General features: G+C 34.9%; 1 protein-coding gene across 1 annotated transcript in view; it reads right to left on the reverse strand.

Annotated features, from left to right (window-relative positions):
• Window positions 1–524: 524 nt before the first annotated feature.
• LOC138349815 (heparan sulfate 2-O-sulfotransferase pipe-like) overlaps window positions 525–20,729 on the reverse strand; it is a 51,095-nt gene continuing 30,890 nt past the window's right edge. The window contains exons 4-9 of the mRNA XM_069315180.1: window positions 8,323–8,511; window positions 7,658–7,737; window positions 6,440–6,596; window positions 5,381–5,496; window positions 4,230–4,384; window positions 525–3,649 (exon numbers count right to left, since the gene is read on the reverse strand). Of these exons, the coding sequence (XP_069171281.1) occupies window positions 3,465–3,649; window positions 4,230–4,384; window positions 5,381–5,496; window positions 6,440–6,596; window positions 7,658–7,737; window positions 8,323–8,511 (882 nt within the window). The 3' untranslated portion in view covers window positions 525–3,464. The remainder of the gene's footprint in view (window positions 3,650–4,229; window positions 4,385–5,380; window positions 5,497–6,439; window positions 6,597–7,657; window positions 7,738–8,322; window positions 8,512–20,729) is intronic.

The raw sequence follows: 20,729 nt of genomic DNA on the forward strand, positions 1-20,729 counted from the left end.
GCAGTGTCGTAGACGGAGTTTGGAGCAGAGCAGAGAACTGAGTGAGGCCGGAGTCGCGGAGCTCTATGCGGGTGATCGTGGCGGCTCGATGGGGAATCGTATCTAAACTCCATGGGGAACAAGAGGGAACAAGACTATATAGCAGTGGGAAGGTGTCGGGATAAGGATTTGGGATTGGACGGCGGGAAAGGAATGATGTCCAAAATCAGGGAGCCACTGGCACTTCCGGAAAGATCTTTTTCCAGATCTTTCTTATTTTGTATTTTAACACCACTTACTGAATAATTTGCTGCATTTATATTTTGAACCACCTCAGCACAACATAATTTGAGTAGTTTCGTAAGACAAACTTAAGAAGCAAAGATATTACAGTAGTATTTTGATACCATTATTCAATATCACAAACTACCTATCATCAAGCTGGGTATTGAGTCTCCCTCGTGGAAATAATTTGAAATTCAGGTATTTTATAGTAAAAATTGTTATTTGATAATATTATTTTTGTATTAGTGGATATAAAAATATTATATGTACAATATATTTAATTTTGACAATCATTACACACATTAGAGTACAATACCTGAAGAATAGTACAGTACTTTGTATGAAACTCAAATATTATTGATCTGGAGCTCATATTCACTCCGGGGACCAAACATTATCAAGTGGGGTAAAACAAACTGTCAAGTATATAACAACTATTCAATATAAAAGGGTATAAAGGCTATCAGTTAACTTTCTTGCCTGCAAGAATGTCGATTATTAAGTTTAAAATTACACAAAAGGTTTTCATCTACTCTAATACATTATTTACCTAGCTGATGGCTGCAATACCCACACTGAAGACTGTATTACGCAGAGTGAATCTGCATTACCCAGTGAAGGCTGTATCACATACATTGAAGGTTGTATTTCCCACAGTTAAGGCTGTATTACCCACAATGAATGCTGCATTGTGTACAGTGAAGGTTGTTTCACCCACATTGATGGCAGTACTGTATCACCCATAGTAAAGGCTGTCACCCACAGTGAAGGTTGCAGTATCCACAGTAAAGACTATCACCGACGGTGAAGGCAGTGTTGTATCACCCACAGTATGGACAGTACCACAGAGACAAACAAAACAACTCCTTAGTATATACATGTAATTGGTGACTAACAAAACTTTCTTCGTGGTAACAAACGCAATAATTGTTCTCAGTATATGGTAACTCAACAGTCCTCGGCAGCTGGTGACAAAACTAATTATTTACATGTGAACCAAACAATACCATTACAATCTCTCATGCTCAAAAAAACATCGAGATGCTAATATGATGTCTGTCCAACCCGTCCCTGCCAATGTTACATTTCATTTTGACGTATAAATCCCATTAGGCCAAAAAAATGATTTACTGAAAATCATAGCGACTCGCAAAAATTAACGTGACGTCGCGTTTTCTATTCGTAGGCCCTCGGTTAGGTTCGAGTAATTTAGTACATTAGTTTAGTGACGTTGTGAACACTCGAGAGGACGGGCTGGTTTGTCATTGATAATGAAGTACCGTATATAACACAATGTCAACAATCCCGGAGGAATATATCTACTGAAATGTACTGAGCATCTATCCATACTTCAAGGTTGGGTTGAAAATAAATTAAGAGATCCGTAGATAAATTATAATTATGAAATAAGGAATGGGTTTACTGACAATTGATTCAACAATAAATGACCAAACAATAAATGGTGAGATGAGAAAAATATTTGTGCATAGAATCAAAACATGAAATGAGAAAGTACAATGAATACGTAATAATATAGTTAACAATGGACTAGTAAAGGTACCTAATAAGGATGGGAGTAATGTGTGATATAACAAAATTATGAATTATAAAACGACGCACGCAAAAGATGTATGAAGAATAACAACTCGCTCTAAAACACTAATCTAAAGCTTGGACGGCAATATCACAAACCCTCGTCAAAAGTACAAAATGTGATTGCCAATACTTATAAATGACAATTAAAATATCCATCCTCTACAACTAGCCTAAAAATTAAGTAAGCTAATTTTATCCACAAAACTGATACTCAATAAAAGAGGTACTGTACACGAATAATTTAAACTACAAGAGGTATAATACTGACACTTTCTGAGATAATATTTTCACTCATAAAAAAATAGATTAAGATCTTCATACATGAATTTGTTTTGGCTAGTTTTGGGCATGAAATCTATCAGCCTTTGGAGGGTTATTAAGGCCTTACTGACCAACTTGCAAATAGTCTTTAGTCTTGAACATGGTTCAGGACAAAAATAAACTCGATGTATATAGTCATCGAAAGGCATGGCATACATATTGGTGTGTGTATATATCCTGAACTCGCATGAATTCAACATTGTAAGGAAATTATAATATTGCACTAAATAAGAACCACTGACATTCAGGTCTGCATTATTAACTATTAATATAATTAAAGCAGCTAGTGGTCCCAGGTTTTTAAATTATATTTGATGTAACATATGGCATCAAAAATGTAACATACTGCTTTTAGTGTACTGGTATATTATCAAATAGGTGTAGCAGTTATCATGAATTTTGAATGAATAATATTAGGTTCGTTCTTCATTGATGTATCGACAACATATCACAAAAACATTCTATCAACTAACACACTGGACATGTTAGACCAAACACTTCAGACAAAGAGTCTGAAGTGTTTAGTCTCTACCTTACCTCGTCTAACCTAGCAATAGTTTTATTTCTTGTATAAAGTTTAAATTACAAAAGTGTTAATTTAACCACGTACATATTATTATACTGTTTTACTGCAGTAAGTTGTACAGTATTTAATATGCTAAATTATTTCCATATCTGTATAAAAATGGCGCAGACGCAATTTAATAGCAAAATGTTGCAATGTAAGATAAATAGTAGGCATCCATCAGTCTCGGGAGATACATTATCGTATAATCTTCAGATATGCTAAGTTGCTGTAAAATGCTGCACTACTATTAAAGTGTCTCTGGAAGCTTGAGGGGACATACCTAATGTGTCTCGGGAAGGTTCATAGCGCCACACACTTATATTTTAGGGTAGTGTGTTTAGCACCTCTGGAAGATTTTGGACGGAGTATACGGAGTGGTTCGAAAGCTTTTAGAGAGCCGTATGTAAAGCATATCAAGAAATTTTAGGATGGCATGCCTGAAGTGGCGTGTAGAGGCTTTAGGATAACACCTAAAGTCTCTGGAAGTTTTTGGAGCCGCATCTAGTGTGTCTGGGAGCTTTTGGGGAATACCTAGTTTTAGGTATTGTCGCTAAAAGCAATTGGATGGCATGGCTAGTCTCTGGAAGCTTCGGGATGGTGTAGCTAAAGTCTTTGAAGACTTTAGGGTGGTGTACCTAAAGTGTGTCTGGAAGTTTTAGGTAGCATAGCTTAAGTCTCTGGAAGTTCTAGGTAGCATAGCTTGTCTCTGGGCGTTTTAGGGTTGTGTAGGTTGAGTCTCTGGAAGATTTAGGGCGGCGTACTGCATATATAAGCGTCTTTTACAAAACTCATAAAACTCGATTTCTCTGGTGAAGTTTTTCCTCACAATGTCTTTGATGTTCTCTGCAACAGGTGGCTTGTAGATATTCCGGTTGATTTTATTGAATTTCTGAACCTCGTCTGTTGAGAGAAAAAAATATACAATAGTTTATTTTGCAATGTAGATGACATTTTGAAATTAAACTTATTTATTGTCAATATAAGAAATGTTAATTTTGCAAAACTAAAATCAATTATTATCGCCACAGGAGTTTTAAATCCTGAAGTTTTATGTGAACTAAAATTGCTATAGTTTCGTTCCGATTGACTCGGAAACCCCCTCGACTCATAGGGCAAATACGTACTAAAGTTCCCGAAAAAGCTGGTCGATAAACTAAATTTGGGAAACTAAAGCCCATAGAGGGACACGTCTCATGTTCCAGCCCCTTAGTGTTGACGGTTTACATTCCCATTTAGGGACCGTCAGCCCCAACAATCTCAACGTTTAGGCAGTTTTCTCTTTGTCATGCTGATAGAAAGACGAACTTCTACATCCAGTTACGAACAGCGAGTTCAAATGTAGGTTCGTTCTCTTATGATTCCATCTTCACGACCAAGAGAGAACTGCTTGTTTACAACCCACACACTATAATTATATAGCCAAAATATTTTTCCCGCCATTCACACCATTTAAGTTTAACATGAGGATTTAGGTACTGACTCCAGTAGAGGTGCTTGGCTCCCTTGAAGAACCTGGGAACATAGTGTTCGAGGACGGTCAGGGTGGTGTTGAGGTCCTCAAGAACCCCAACTACAGCATAGTTCCTCTCAACGTTCTCTTTAGCTTTCTGCAGCGCATAGTCTGTATTGAAGCCTCTGTGAAAATAAATGTTTTGTTAAACATATTCGCAATGTCATATTTTTACTCCTAATTTTTAATCTTGTGGTAAAAATGCAAATACACAGGATTTTCTTCATATGCGACCATGGAGAATTTGCGTACTATAATGGCTTTATTAAATATGTACTCTTAACTAATTAACCAGTGTCATGTTCTGTATATTTTTAAAGGTATTATTATTATTATTATTATTATTATTATTATTATTATAATAAAGTTGTTGAATAAAACGCAATGTAGGGCCAGACATGCGTTGAGAAGCGACTAAGTGAATGCATCAGCATATTAGAGATTGATAATTTTATTTAACACATTTGTAGTTCCTCAATAACGAGAGAATAATCATCCACAGGAGTAACTATGTGTCAGATGATCACTTGGCATAGTTGGTGTCAGCGGAGAAATTTTCTCGATCTTAGCATTAACAAATTCTGAAACGCCATTTTGATATTAGGCTGGTGATCAAAACGACCAGTCGCACCAACAATTAACATCTAGTAAGATCAATTAACAACATCTAGTAAGTTTATGGTTCATGATTGCGAGGTTACATCCTGGGAAGATCAGTAATTCAACCTAAAGGGGACGTAGATGCAAGCCTAAAGTTTAAATTTATTTTATTATTTTATTTTATTTTATTTTATTGCGCACACAAGCTCGCGCTTTCTGTCCCCGGCATCCAGAAATACTTATAAATTCACATAACTTTATTTGCTGTCATTATAGTATGTTGTCATTATTATTCTGCCTCAGCTCCACCATACGTTCCCTGGCCTCAGCCAGAGCCGTTTGAAAGAGCTTAAGCATTTCAGCAGTGCGGGTCCTTGTATAAACTAGTCCAATCTATATCCACATTATTACAAAATAGTTGTATATCAACCGTAGGCCTAATTCAACAGCCTATAACCAAATTACTTAATCTTCATCCTCACTGCATGGAAGGCAAGAATAAAATCTCAAATAATACATACGTGCATTTCTTCTCTTGGCCACAGAAGAATTCAGTAAGCTGTGCAAAGTCCGGGCGCTCATCTCCTTCCCGGTACTGACACTCTTTGTCCCCCGTCAGGACACACGTCTCATAGTCCTGTGGAATTAGTCATGTTGTATGTTACTTTACATAGTAATGTAACAGTATTAATTATGTACACATTTTTAATACTGTAAATATTCGTGTTCAATGCAATGCTGTAGATGTGTCAAGACTACTTAGGCCAGCAGATTTAAAGCACAACGAATTGTCAGCATATATCCTGAAGAGTATCCCTATACCTGTTAGTGTACTTACACAAAGGGACTCGTGCCCTTTTAGTATATATACAGCGATCGAGAGGGGTTTTCCCACCTGTTAGTGCGCAAGTGTTGCGTTTATCTTGAAATTTACTCAGGTCTAAAGTTTACTTAATGGTTGGTCAGTAGCCTATAGTCATGGCTTTCTCCTCTTTCCCAACGATTGATGGGCCTTATGCTTAACATCAAATCAAAGCAAAACCTGAGCATAAATTTAATTAATTGGGAAATAATTTGCAAAAATAAATGTATTGATTTTAAAAAAGAGAAACAATCGGAAATTTAAAATTTTAACATTACAATTTCAGCATTTTAAATAAGAAGGCTTTCAATATCATCAAAAACGCAGAAAAGAAATGTTTTGTAAAGTGATTTTTTATATAATGACGCTATACTGAATTCAACTCCAGAGGAAGGCAGAAAAATATTAACAAAATTCACGTTTTTTCGATGGTAACTTTTGTCCCTTTTTTTTTTTTTTTTACTTTAGAGCAGCCTACCTTTCGAAGCCTCTGTTGTTGTAAATATATAATATACAGTACCCATCATGACCATGTAATATCATGCTGAGTATAAGTGACAATAACGTGTCTGAAACAAAGCTGCCAAACCACACGAGAGATAAGATGAAAGTGGCGACGTTTTTGTCCGTCGTGACTAGACTTAGTAAGGCTCCCGGACCGACCGAAACGTCGTCACTGTATTGGGTGGGTTAGTGTAATATGACGTCGTTGACCTACCTTACGAAGCCAGGCAGCTGAGGGCAGAGGCAGCTCTGGGAAGGCCTGCTTGCGCTCCACGAAGTACCAAGGAGCTCTAACGTAGTAGTACCAGGAGATGACTCGCTCCACGGGGTCCCTCACCATGTTTACATACAGTGGCTGTGTCATGTTGAATCTGCAATTGGGAATTTTCAACCAACTTTCTCAACAAACAGTTTTGAGCTTTTCTGCAGCGTAATTTGACTATTACAATAATTATTCTAAAAAATATAATTTGATCTAGCTTTGTACAGCATTTTTTTAACTGTGTACAATATATTTATAAGAAGCTTATATAGTAGACAAAGAATTTCGGACATGGCTTAGATATTACCTTTACAAAACCTCTAACATGAATGATGAAGATTACACGGAAATTCGAAATATATGTTCATTATAAGCCAGTAATATGGAACAGAATGGTTATCTTTACTTCAGACATGAGTTACTGCGGCGAGTGCATTAATGGCATTTATTATTATAATCATTATCAGTAATACTTGTAGCAGTAAAAGTAATAATAAAGATGCACACTTGGACGATCATAACAATTTTGACGCTCTTATCGCCTGAAATCTGCAACATTATGTAAAGCAAAATTTCAAGGCAGATCAGGAACTGTAATCATTTCGATCAGGCTGCAGCAGGAAGGAAAGAGACCGATATTTTAGCAAGAGGCTGGCGATCACAATACACTACCACTTCATCACTTGAAACAATCTTGTAAATGAATGGCTAATAAAAAGTAGTATCAATAAACGTCCATAATCCCCCTTGTTGCTACAGGTGTACAACAAAATGCACTTCAAACTTGCAAACTTTAAAAGTCAACTCTTACTAGTAGTAATATAAGTAGGTGTATAGGTACTTGTAGGTATGAACAATATGGTAGAAAATGGTACAGTATACTACAAAATGGTACAGTATGCTACAAAATGGTACAGTATGCTACAAAATGGTATAGTATACTACAAAATGGTACAGTATGCTCCAAAATGGTACAGTATGCTACAAAATGGTACAGTATACAACAAAATGGTACAGTATACAACAAAATGGTACAGTATGCTACAAAATGGTGCAATATACAACAAAATGGTACAGTATGCTACAAAATGGTGCAATATACAACAAAATGGTACAGTATGCTACAAAATGGTGCAATATACTACAAAATGGTACACAAAAGGCACTGACATTGTAAAGTTGATGTAGCACACGTGTTTGACGTAAACGGACGGGGGTCTGAACACGTCCACCAGCTGCACCAACCGTCTCTGTGGGGCAACAATAACAGGTCAGAATTAACCGGTCTTGCCAGATGAGCCAGGATATGACTGTCTATTATATTAACCATACATGAACTGTCAGTCACTACATCACACTTCAGAGATGCCTGTCGTTACCACATCTCGGTGCATTATACCAGTGTTCCTGCATCTTTACCACACTTGACCTGGGCTGTCAAACACCTCGCACAATTTATTAGCACCATCTCTATTAGTACTAGCACCACACTAGCACTTTACTTGTGCTAGTACGAGTAGTTCAACTAGTACTTTACTAGTACTGTCTGCTAGAACAAGCACCACACTTTACTAGAACTAGTGCCACACTTGACCTGGACTAACACGTACCTCGCCACACTTCGCCAGACCTCTCCATCACTAGCATTCATTAAATGGTCTATTAAATACCTAACCTCACTTGAACAGGTCTAACACCAAGAATGACGTTGATACAGTCTAACACCAAGAAGCTCCGTATACCTTACGATAATATATGACTACCAAGCTCACATAAACAAATTCTCCAACCAGAAAATTAGAGAAAATGAGAACACAATACCATTGCAAGCGAACCTGTTCTCTCTCTGTGAGTTTAATATTCTCCACCTTCTGCGGGCGGTCCTTGTGGAAAGTGAAGCCGTTCCTGTAACTGAGAGTACGCAGCAGTTCCATAGTACTCTGGCTGCCCACTTTGGGCACGCGGTTAAACACCAAAGTTAACTTGTGGTGGTTCACAGTGTTGTTCAGACTCATGGGGTCAATCTGTGAAGAGTTTAGATATATTCATCCCAAAGCTGGGTAATGGTGTAAACAAAAAAAAAACGAAAAATTGCGTGAAATGACAAAACTATATTTAACGAAAACATATTTTACTGATTTATACATATGGTTTATTGTTACTCGGAAATGGTTAAATCTATATTTTGAGTTGGGAGATGAGTTGAAGAATTTTATCTGTGCCAGGTGTAAGGGACAGTAGTAGGGTGTAAGCGCTACAGGGGATATTTTTTTTCTGGCCGAGGACCCCTGTGGGGTGTAAGCGCCACAGGTGATATTTTTTTTCAGACCAAATATCCCCTGTAGCGCTTCGGGGTTTTCAGGTCAAATATCATGCGTAGCGCTTCGGGGTTTTCAGGTCAGAAATATCGTGTGTAGCGCTTTAGGGTTTTCAGGCGAATTTGGGGAGTCACAGATTTGGAATTAGGGAATTCTTATAATGAAAAATAATGTCATACGAGTTTGCTAAAGTTCTTATAAGAAAAATAATTTCCGAGACTTAGAAGTTTGTTAAGGCCTTATGGGAGAAATTCAAATAACGTGTGTAGCACTTTAGGGTTTCCATGAGAACTCTACGGACATGTTTTACCTGTTTTCAACTTACAAATATCGTCTATGTAAGCCTTAGTTATTCATGTAAATTTAGAAAATCACCTGTGTAAGTCATAGTTTTCAGGGTTTCGTACATCACACCCCCCTCCCTCCCCCCTTACCTCGCAATCTCTCGCGTCACCTTTATTTACTTTACGCCCGGCCAGCCAGACCTCTTATCTTATCTTCTCATAATATCTGGACCGTCCCTCCTCTCTCTCTCTCTCTCCTCTTCATATTATTCTCTCTCTTGCTATTTTCCAACATCGTATGTTTTCTCCTTTTCATTAAGCAAGTCAGTTTTACACAAATAAATCGTGTTAGTAAGCAAGTTCTAGCTCACGTTCCCCACCTTACTCCCCTGTCATATAATGAATACTATCATTCCAATCCCTCTAAAATTTAAAAATAATCATATTTCAAACGTAGTTCAATACAGTAATTTAGTTACCAAGCTCCAGCGCTTGTCCTCCGCCTTAGTTCTCTCTCGTATCTTCGTTAGTATCAGTCCAATTTCCCTGAAATTTTTACCCTCTGTATTTCGGGCACCGTAAATAAGATCAAAACAGTTACCAAGCTCCAGCGCTTGTCCTCCGCCTTAGCTCTCTCTCGTATCTTCGTTAGTATCAGTCCAATTTCCCTGAAATTTCTACCCTCTGTATTTCGGGCACCGTAAATAAGATCAAAACAGTTACCAAGCTCCAGCGCTTGTCCTCCGCCTTAGTTCTTTTTCGTATCTTTGTAAATAACCCATCAATTTCCCTGAAATTTTTACCCTCTGTATTTCAGACACTGTAAATAAGATCAAAACAGTTACCAAGCTCCAGCGCTTGTCCCCCACCTTAGTTCGTTTATACAAGATCGTTAGTAACAGTCCAATTTCCCTGAAATTTTTACCCTCTGTATTTCAGACACCGTAAATAAAATCAAGTCAGTTATCGAGCTCCAGCTCTCGTCCCCGCCCTAATTCTCTTTCGTATCTTTGTAAATAACCCATCAATTTCCCTAAAATTTTTACCCTCTGTATTTCAGACATAGTAAATATGAAGTAAACAATTATAAAACTCTAGCTCTTGTCCTCTGTCCAAGCTCACTTTTGTAAAATCATTACTCTCAGTCCAAATCACCCAACTACATTTTCAGACATAGTAAATAAAAACCAGTTCAGTTATCAAGTTTCAACTCTTGTGCCCCAGCTTAGTTCATTTGTACAAGTTCTTTATTTTCCAACTAAATCACCCTGAGATTTAAGATCACCGTATTTCTAACGTAGTAAAATTAATCGGGGCATTAACCAAGCTCCATTCCCTCTGCCTTAGATCATCAGACATAAATATTTTCGATCAAGTCCGTCTCCAGCTTAACTCTTACCCTTTCCCTCCCTTACCTTCTCATCCCCAACTTATCCAAACCTTCAATAATCATACTGTATTTGCATATTTTCTCTATATTCACTGTGTTCTTCATATTCTCATCCGTGTTCACTCCATGTTCTTCAAATGTTCACAGTCCCATTCAGTTCATATTTTCACAAGTATCTCCATTTTTTATGTAATCTTTCTCTTAGTCTCATTATGTTCTCTACAAATTCTAGTCATATTTTCTATGTTTTCATATTCATCACATGTTCTCTTTACAACTTTTATACTCAATATTCATGCTAACTTCCATATTTTGTGTTCTTTGTCAATATTCATGTTCTCAATGTTCTTAGCTTGTTCTTCACATGTTCAGTGTTCATTCTTTGTATTCCCTATGTTCCTTATCATGTCTTCATATTCTCTATAAGTTCATATTCCCTGCATGTTCACTCTATTCATCAACTGTTTCTTACATGTTTTCTGTGTTCACCGTATGTTCACTGTGTTCATTCCCTTACTTAACCTCATTTTTTTTTATGTTCTTTGTTTCTTCCATTCACTAACTAGTTCTTTGTCAAATAATAGCATCAGCAATACAGTTCCCTCAACAATTTTAGTCACCAAGTTTTATTTTCAAAACTATATCAAAGTAATTCTCGTTGTCAACTTAATAGTTCTACCAACCCCGTTCTTAAACAAATCTACACTTTATTCAGTTCCAAATTTACAAAAGACAAACCTTTCTTGTAACTTCTTAACTAAAAATCTTTCGCCAATCAACTGAAACATAGTCACTTTCCTCATTTCTCAACTAACTTATTATCCAATCAACCAAAAATTGTCAAAGGAATCTTTCCAACACTGTTCATAACTAAACTTATTCCCTAGTCATCAGAAAATAACCGTGTTCTTCATGTTTCATTGTCATTTCATAACTAAAAAAATCTTTCGCCAATCAACTAAAACATAGTCACTTTCGTCATTTCTCAACTAAACTTATTATCCAGTCAACTAAAAATTGTCAAAGGAATCTTTCCAACACTGTTCATAACTAAACTTATTCCCTAGTCATCAGAAAATAACCGTGTTCTTCATGTTTCATTGTCATTTCATAACTAAAATTATCCATCAATCAACAGAAAAAGCCATGTTCATCATGTTTTTGTCTTTTTGCTTAACTAAAATTATGTTTTGTCAAGTAAGAAAAAATAACCAAAGATATCTTTCATCGCTGTTCTTAACTGACATTATACTTTGGGGAGCACAAAAATAGTCTCCCTCGTCATGTTTTCTCTTTTTTCCATAACTAAAAGTATTCATCAGTCAACTAAAAAATAGTTACTTCATCATGTTTCCTTGTCATTTCTTAACTGAAATATCACTTCTCTCATCTGAAATAGTCATGTGTAGCCTCTTTCCAACACTGTTCTTAACTAAAGTAGCCTTTCACTTCGCTAAAATAGTCATATTCGTCATTGTTCCTAACTAAAATTATATGTCGTTAAGTAAGAAATATAGTCAAAGACTCTCTTCGAGACATCAAAGACATCCTTTAAGACTTCAATGGGACTCATCGAGATATCAAAAGACACTCTCAAACACTCAAAAATTTACTTGCATCCTCAAAGTTAATCTCAGAGGCATAAAAGTTATTCTCGGAGCTATCAAATTAATCTCTAAAACAACAAAAGTTAATCTCTGTCATCAAAGTTGATCTGCAAGATATCTTCGAGACATCAAAGTTACTTTTCATTACATCAAAGACGCATTCAAATACTACCCATGTTCTCAGAAGTCATTCTCAAAGTCATCAAAGTTATTCAAAGAGCTAACAAAAGTTATTCTCAGAGTCACTTTCGTTCTTCAGAGAAACTTTCCAAAACATCTTTGTTCATCAAAGTTATTCTCAGAGTTAGCAAAGGTAATCTCTAACTCACTCTCGTTCATCAAAGTTGTTTCAAAGACATCAAAGTTAATCTCGGAGTTATCCAAAGATATTCTCATGTCCACAAAAGTTATTCACAGAGTCGTCAAAGTTAATCCAAGACATCATTTTTCATCAAAGATATTCTCTCTAAACCATCAATGTTCTTCTCTAAGACATAAAAGTTATTCTCAGAGTCACCTTCGTTCTTCAGAGAAACTTTCCAAAACATCTTCGTTCATAAAAGTTATTCTCAGAGACATCTAAAGTTAATCTTAGAGTTATCAAATGTAATCTCTAACTCACTTTTGGTCATTAAAGTTAATTTCTATGTTATAAAAGTTTGTCTCAGAGACATGTAAAGTTAATCTTAGAGTTAACAAAGGTAATCTCTAACTCACTCTCGTTCGTCAAAGTTGTTTCAAAGACATCAAAGTTATTCTCAGAGTTATCCAAAGATATTCTCACGTCCACAAAGTTATTCTGAGCTATCAAAGTTAATCTCAGACATCTTCATTCATAAAGTTATTCTCAGTCATGAAATGTTATTCTCTAAGTAACTTTCCGTTCATCAAAGATATTCTCTAAGTCCTGAAAGTTATTCTCTAAGACAGCAAAGTTATTCTCTGAGCTAACAAAATACTACTCATGTTCTCAAAGACATTCTCAAAGTCATCAAAGTTATTCACAGAGTCATCAAAGTTATTCTGTAACTCACTTTTGTTCATTAAAGTTAATTTCTATGTTATAAAAGTTATTCTCAGAGCTAACAAAATACTACTCATGTTCTCAGAAGTCATTCTCAAACTCATCAAAGTTATTCTCAGAGTCATCAAAAGTTGTTCTCTAAAACATCAATGTTGCTATCTAAGACATCAAAGATGTTCTCTAAATCATAAAAGTTAATCTTAACTCACCTTCGTTCATTAGAGAAACTTTCCAATCCATATTCGTTGACCAGAGTTATTCTCAGAGTCATCAAAGCGATCTCTAATTCATCTTCGTTCTCCAAAAGTTGTTCTCTAAGACACCTTCATTCATCAAAGAAACTCTCCTTCTTCCATCATGTTATTCTTTAAGACATCTTCAATCATAAAATTTTCTCTCCAAAATGTAACTAGTTCAGCTTTTCATACCAAGCCTGCACTTGTTAAAATATATTTTCTCATTCACTTTACCCTAAAACTGTTCTCTGAACTATCCTAACTTAACTTACCTTACCTTACCTATCTTACCTAACTTTACCTATCTTACCTAACTTAACCTGCATAACCTAACTTTACCTATCCTAACCTAACTTACCTTACCTTACCTTACCTATCTTACCTAACTTTACCTATCTTACCTAACTTAACCTGCATAACCTAACTTTACCTATCCTAACCTAACTTATCCTGCATAACCTAACTTTACCTATGTTACCTTACCTTACCTATCTTACCTAACCTAACCTAACTTTACCTATGTTACCTTACCTTACCTTACCTATCTTACCTAACTTAACCTGCATAACCTAACTTTACCTATCCTAACCTAACTTACCTTACCTTACCTTACCTATCTTACCTAACTTTACCTATCTTACCTAACTTAACCTGCATAACCTAACTTTACCTATCCTAACCTAACTTATCCTGCATAACCTAACTTTACCTATGTTACCTTACATTACCTATCTTACCTAACCTAACCTAACTTTACCTATGTTACCTTACCTTACCTTACCTATCTTACCTAACTTAACCTAACTTTACCTATGTTACCTAACTTAACCTTCATAACCTAACTTTACCTATCCTAACATAATTTACCTTACCTTCCCTATCTTGCCTAACTTTACCTATCCTAACTTACCTTACCTATCATACCTAACTTAACCTGCTTAACCTAATTTACCTTACTTTACCTAACTTATATAACTTATCTTACCTATCCTAACGTAACCTAACTTGCTATACCTAACTTAATCTTACATTCCCAAACTGATGTATCCTAACTTATCTAGTCAAACCAGACATGATCTAACTTACATAAGTATTCCTTCTTGTCTTTTGTGTTTCGTCAATCATTGTCTCATATTCATTTACTCATTTCATTAGTTAATTTCTCAAATGGTCACTTATGCATTTCAAGTGCTATTTGTTAGAGATTGGTTATTTAAGCATTTCAAAGAATTTTTGTTATATATGGGCATTTACTCATTTCAAGGGATAATTTCTCAAATGGACGTTTTTTGCATTTCAAGTGTTATTTGTTTAAGATTGGATATTTAAGCATTTCAAAGAATTTTTGTTATATATGGGCATTTACTCATTTCAAGGGATAATTTCTCAAATGGACGTTTTGCATTTCAAGTGTTATTTGTTTAAGATTGGGTATTTAACCATTTCAAAGGTTTTTCTTATATATGGGAACTTACTCGTTTCAAGGGTCAATTTCTCAAATGGTCATTTTTGCAGATCAAGGGTTATTTGTTAAAGTTCATCAAGTTGCTCATAAGTTGTATTTATTATGTTTGTTATCATTTATTCTTATTCCCCAACCCCTTAACCTAACCTCTTGTAATCTTAGTGTATTTAGTAGGTTCTAGCTTATGTTCTTATTCCCCAACCCCTTAACCTAACCTCTTGTAATCTTAGTGTATTTAGTAGGTTCTATCTTATGTTCTTATTCCCCAACCCTTTAACCTAACCTTTCAGATGTAGTTTGTTGAATATATTATCCTTTTCCTAACCTTTCAGATGTAGTTTTGTTTCTCCTTTGTATATTTTTACCCAAACCTTCTTTCCTTCTTTTACTTTGTTTTCACATATAAGTTCATTCTTTATCTTAGTAATAATAAAATTACAATAGTAAAGAATCAGATCTACTAAGACTTGAAATTGAGAAACAAGAGCTCAAGGGAGTGAGAGCATGAAAGAAGAGCAAGGAGTAAGAGAGAGGGGGCGGAAGAAAATGGGACCAAAGAAGAGAGAATGAGAGAGAGTGTGGGCATGGGAGCACTAAGACTTGAATTGAGAAAAAGAAAAACTAAGTGAATGAGAATGAGGGTGTGAGAATGGGAGCAATAAGACTTGAATTTGAGAAACAAGAGAGCATTTGAGCAAATGAGGGAGAGAGAGGGGGAGGAAGAGAGAGAATAAGGGAGAGAGATAGAAAAGGAGGGTTAGAAGGAGTAGGAGAATCAAAGTAAAGAAGGAAAGAAGGTTTGGGTAAAAATATACAAAGGAGAAACAAAACTACATCTGAAAGGTTAGGAAAAGGATAATATATTCAACAAACTACATCTGAAAGGTTAGGTTAAAGGGTTGGGGAATAAGAACATAAGATAGAACCTACTAAATACACTAAGATTACAAGAGGTTAGGTTAAGGGGTTGGGGAATAAGAACATAAGCTAGAACCTACTAAATACACTAAGATTACAAGAGGTTAGGTTAAGGGGTTGGGGAATAAGAACATAAGCTAGAACCTACTAAATACACTAAGATTACAAGAGGTTAGGTTAAGGGGTTGGGGAATAAGAATAAATGATAACAAACATAATAAATACAACTTATGAGCAACTTGATGAACTTTAACAAATAACCCTTGATCTGCAAAAATGACCATTTGAGAAATTGACCCTTGAAACGAGTAAGTTCCCATATATAAGAAAAACCTTTGAAATGGTTAAATACCCAATCTTAAACAAATAACACTTGAAATGCAAAACGTCCATTTGAGAAATTATCCCTTGAAATGAGTAAATGCCCATATATAACAAAAATTCTTTGAAATGCTTAAATATCCAATCTTAAACAAATAACACTTGAAATGCAAAAAACGTCCATTTGAGAAATTATCCCTTGAAATGAGTAAATGCCCATATATAACAAAAATTCTTTGAAATGCTTAAATAACCAATCTCTAACAAATAGCACTTGAAATGCATAAGTGACCATTTGAGAAATTAACTAATGAAATGAGTAAATGAATATGAGACAATGATTGACGAAACACAAAAGACAAGAAGGAATACTTATGTAAGTTAGATCATGTCTGGTTTGACTAGATAAGTTAGGATACATCAGTTTGGGAATGTAAGATTAAGTTAGGTATAGCAAGTTAGGTTACGTTAGGATAGGTAAGATAAGTTATATAAGTTAGGTAAAGTAAGGTAAATTAGGTTAAGCAGGTTAAGTTAGGTATGATAGGTAAGGTAAGTTAGGATAGGTAAAGTTAGGCAAGATAGGGAAGGTAAGGTAAATTATGTTAGGATAGGTAAAGTTAGGTTATGAAGGTTAAGTTAGGTAACATAGGTAAAGTTAGGTTAAGTTAGGTAAGATAGGTAAGGTAAGGTAAGGTAACATAGGTAAAGTTAGGTTAGGTTAGGTAAGATAGGTAATGTAAGGTAACATAGGTAAAGTTAGGTTATGCAGGATAAGTTAGGTTAGGATAGGTAAAGTTAGGTTATGCAGGTTAAGTTAGGTAAGATAGGTAAAGTTAGGTAAGATAGGTAAGGTAAGGTAAGGTAAGTTAGGTTAGGATAGGTAAAGTTAGGTTATGCAGGTTAAGTTAGGTAAGATAGGTAAGGTAAGGTAAGGTAACATAGGTAAAGTTAGGTTAGGTTAGGTAAGATAGGTAAGGTAAGGTAACATAGGTAAAGTTAGGTTATGCAGGATAAGTTAGGTTAGGATAGGTAAAGTTAGGTTATGCAGGTTAAGTTAGGTAAGATAGGTAAAGTTAGGTAAGATAGGTAAGGTAAGGTAAGGTAAGTTAGGTTAGGATAGGTAAAGTTAGGTTATGCAGGTTAAGTTAGGTAAGATAGGTAAAGTTAGGTAAGATAGGTAAGGTAAGGTAAGTTAAGTTAGGATAGTTCAGAGAACAGTTTTAGGGTAAAGTGAATGAGAAAATATATTTTAACAAGTGCAGGCTTGGTATGAAAAGCTGAACTAGTTACATTTTGGAGAGAAAATTTTATGATTGAAGATGTCTTAAAGAATAACATGATGGAAGAAGGAGAGTTTCTTTGATGAATGAAGGTGTCTTAGAGAACAACTTTTGGAGAACGAAGATGAATTAGAGATCGCTTTGATGACTCTGAGAATAACTCTGGTCAACGAATATGGATTGGAAAGTTTCTCTAATGAACGAAGGTGAGTTAAGATTAACTTTTATGATTTAGAGAACATCTTTGATGTCTTAGATAGCAACATTGATGTTTTAGAGAACAACTTTTGATGACTCTGAGAATAACTTTGATGAGTTTGAGAATGACTTCTGAGAACATGAGTAGTATTTTGTTAGCTCTGAGAATAACTTTTATAACATAGAAATTAACTTTAATGAACAAAAGTGAGTTACAGAATAACTTTGATGACTCTGTGAATAACTTTGATGACTTTGAGAATGTCTTTGAGAACATGAGTAGTATTTTGTTAGCTCAGAGAATAACTTTGCTGTCTTAGAGAATAACTTTCAGGACTTAGAGAATATCTTTGATGAACGGAAAGTTACTTAGAGAATAACATTTCATGACTGAGAATAACTTTATGAATGAAGATGTCTGAGATTAACTTTGATAGCTCAGAATAACTTTGTGGACGTGAGAATATCTTTGGATAACTCTGAGAATAACTTTGATGTCTTTGAAACAACTTTGACGAACGAGAGTGAGTTAGAGATTACCTTTGTTAACTCTAAGATTAACTTTACATGTCTCTGAGACAAACTTTTATAACATAGAAATTAACTTTAATGACCAAAAGTGAGTTAGAGATTACATTTGATAACTCTAAGATTAACTTTAGATGTCTCTGAGAATAACTTTTATGAACGAAGATGTTTTGGAAAGTTTCTCTGAAGAACGAAGGTGACTCTGAGAATAACTTTTATGTCTTAGAGAAGAACATTGATGGTTTAGAGAGAATATCTTTGATGAAAAATGATGTCTTGGATTAACTTTGACGACTCTGTGAATAACTTTTGTGGACATGAGAATATCTTTGGATAACTCCGAGATTAACTTTGATGTCTTTGAAACAACTTTGATGAACGAGAGTGAGTTAGAGATTACCTTTGCTAACTCTGAGAATAACTTTGATGAACAAAGATGTTTTGGAAAGTTTCTCTGAAGAACGAAAGTGACTCTGAGAATAACTTTTGTTAGCTCTTTGAATAACTTTGATGACTTTGAGAATGACTTCTGAGAACATGGGTAGTATTTGAATGCGTCTTTGATGTAATGAAAAGTAACTTTGATGTCTCGAAGATATCTTGCAGATCAACTTTGATGACAGAGATTAACTTTTGTTGTTTTAGAGATTAATTTGATAGCTCCGAGAATAACTTTTATGCCTCTGAGATTAACTTTGAGGATGCAAGTAAATTTTTGAGTGTTTGAGAGTGTCTTTTGATATCTCGATGAGTCCCATTGAAGTCTTAAAGGATGTCTTTGATGTCTCGAAGAGAGTCTTTGACTATATTTCTTACTTAACGACATATAATTTTAGTTAGGAACAATGACGAATATGACTATTTTAGCGAAGTGAAAGGCTACTTTAGTTAAGAACAGTGTTGGAAAGAGGCTACACATGACTATTTCAGATGAGAGAAGTGATATTTCAGTTAAGAAATGACAAGGAAACATGATGAAGTAACTATTTTTTAGTTGACTGATGAATACTTTTAGTTATGGAAAAAAGAGAAAACATGACGAGGGAGACTATTTTTGTGCTCCCCAAAGTATAATGTCAGTTAAGAACAGCGATGAAAGATATCTTTGGTTATTTTTTCTTACTTGACAAAACATAATTTTAGTTAAGCAAAAAGACAAAAACATGATGAACATGGCTTTTTCTGTTGATTGATGGATAATTTTAGTTATGAAATGACAATGAAACATGAAGAACACGGTTATTTTCTGATGACTAGGGAATAAGTTTAGTTATGAACAGTGTTGGAAAGATTCCTTTGACAATTTTTAGTTGACTGGATAATAAGTTTAGTTGAGAAATGACGAAAGTGACTATGTTTTAGTTGATTGGCGAAAGATTTTTTTAGTTATGAAATGACAATGAAACATGAAGAACACGGTTATTTTCTGATGACTAGGGAATAAGTTTAGTTATGAACAGTGTTGGAAAGATTCCTTTGACAATTTTTGGTTGATTGGATAATAAGTTAGTTGAGAAATGAGGAAAGTGACTATGTTTCAGTTGATTGGCGAAAGATTTTTAGTTAAGAAGTTACAAGAAAGGTTTGTCTTTTGTAAATTTGGAACTGAATAAAGTGTAGATTTGTTTAAGAACGGGGTTGGTAGAACTATTAAGTTGACAACGAGAATTACTTTGATATAGTTTTGAAAATAAAACTTGGTGACTAAAATTGTTGAGGGAACTGTATTGCTGATGCTATTATTTGACAAAGAACTAGTTAGTGAATGGAAGAAACAAAGAACATAAAAAAAAATGAGGTTAAGTAAGGGAATGAACACAGTGAACATACGGTGAACACAGAAAACATGTAAGAAACAGTTGATGAATAGAGTGAACATGCAGGGAATATGAACTTATAGAGAATATGAAGACATGATAAGGAACATAGGGAATACAAAGAATGAACACTGAACATGTGAAGAACAAGCTAAGAACATTGAGAACATGAATATTGACAAAGAACACAAAATATGGAAGTTAGCATGAATATTGAGTATAAAAGTTGTAAAGAGAACATGTGATGAATATGAAAACATAGAAAATATGACTAGAATTTGTAGAGAACATAATGAGACTAAGAGAAAGATTACATAAAAAATGGAGATACTTGTGAAAATATGAACTGAATGGGACTGTGAACATTTGAAGAACATGGAGTGAACACGGATGAGAATATGAAGAACACAGTGAATATAGAGAAAATATGCAAATACAGTATGATTATTGAAGGTTTGGATAAGTTGGGGATGAGAAGGTAAGGGAGGGAAAGGGTAAGAGTTAAGCTGGAGACGGACTTGATCGAAAATATTTATGTCTGATGATCTAAGGCAGAGGGAATGGAGCTTGGTTAATGCCCCGATTAATTTTACTACGTTAGAAATACGGTGATCTTAAATCTCAGGGTGATTTAGTTGGAAAATAAAGAACTTGTACAAATGAACTAAGCTGGGGCACAAGAGTTGAAACTTGATAACTGAACTGGTTTTTATTTACTATGTCTGAAAATGTAGTTGGGTGATTTGGACTGAGAGTAATGATTTTACAAAAGTGAGCTTGGACAGAGGACAAGAGCTAGAGTTTTATAATTGTTTACTTCATATTTACTATGTCTGAAATACAGAGGGTAAAA

The sequence above is a fragment of the Procambarus clarkii genome, chromosome 81 (genome assembly GCF_040958095.1).
Source record: "Procambarus clarkii isolate CNS0578487 chromosome 81, FALCON_Pclarkii_2.0, whole genome shotgun sequence".
In the NCBI taxonomy this organism is placed as follows: domain Eukaryota; kingdom Metazoa; phylum Arthropoda; class Malacostraca; order Decapoda; family Cambaridae; genus Procambarus; species Procambarus clarkii.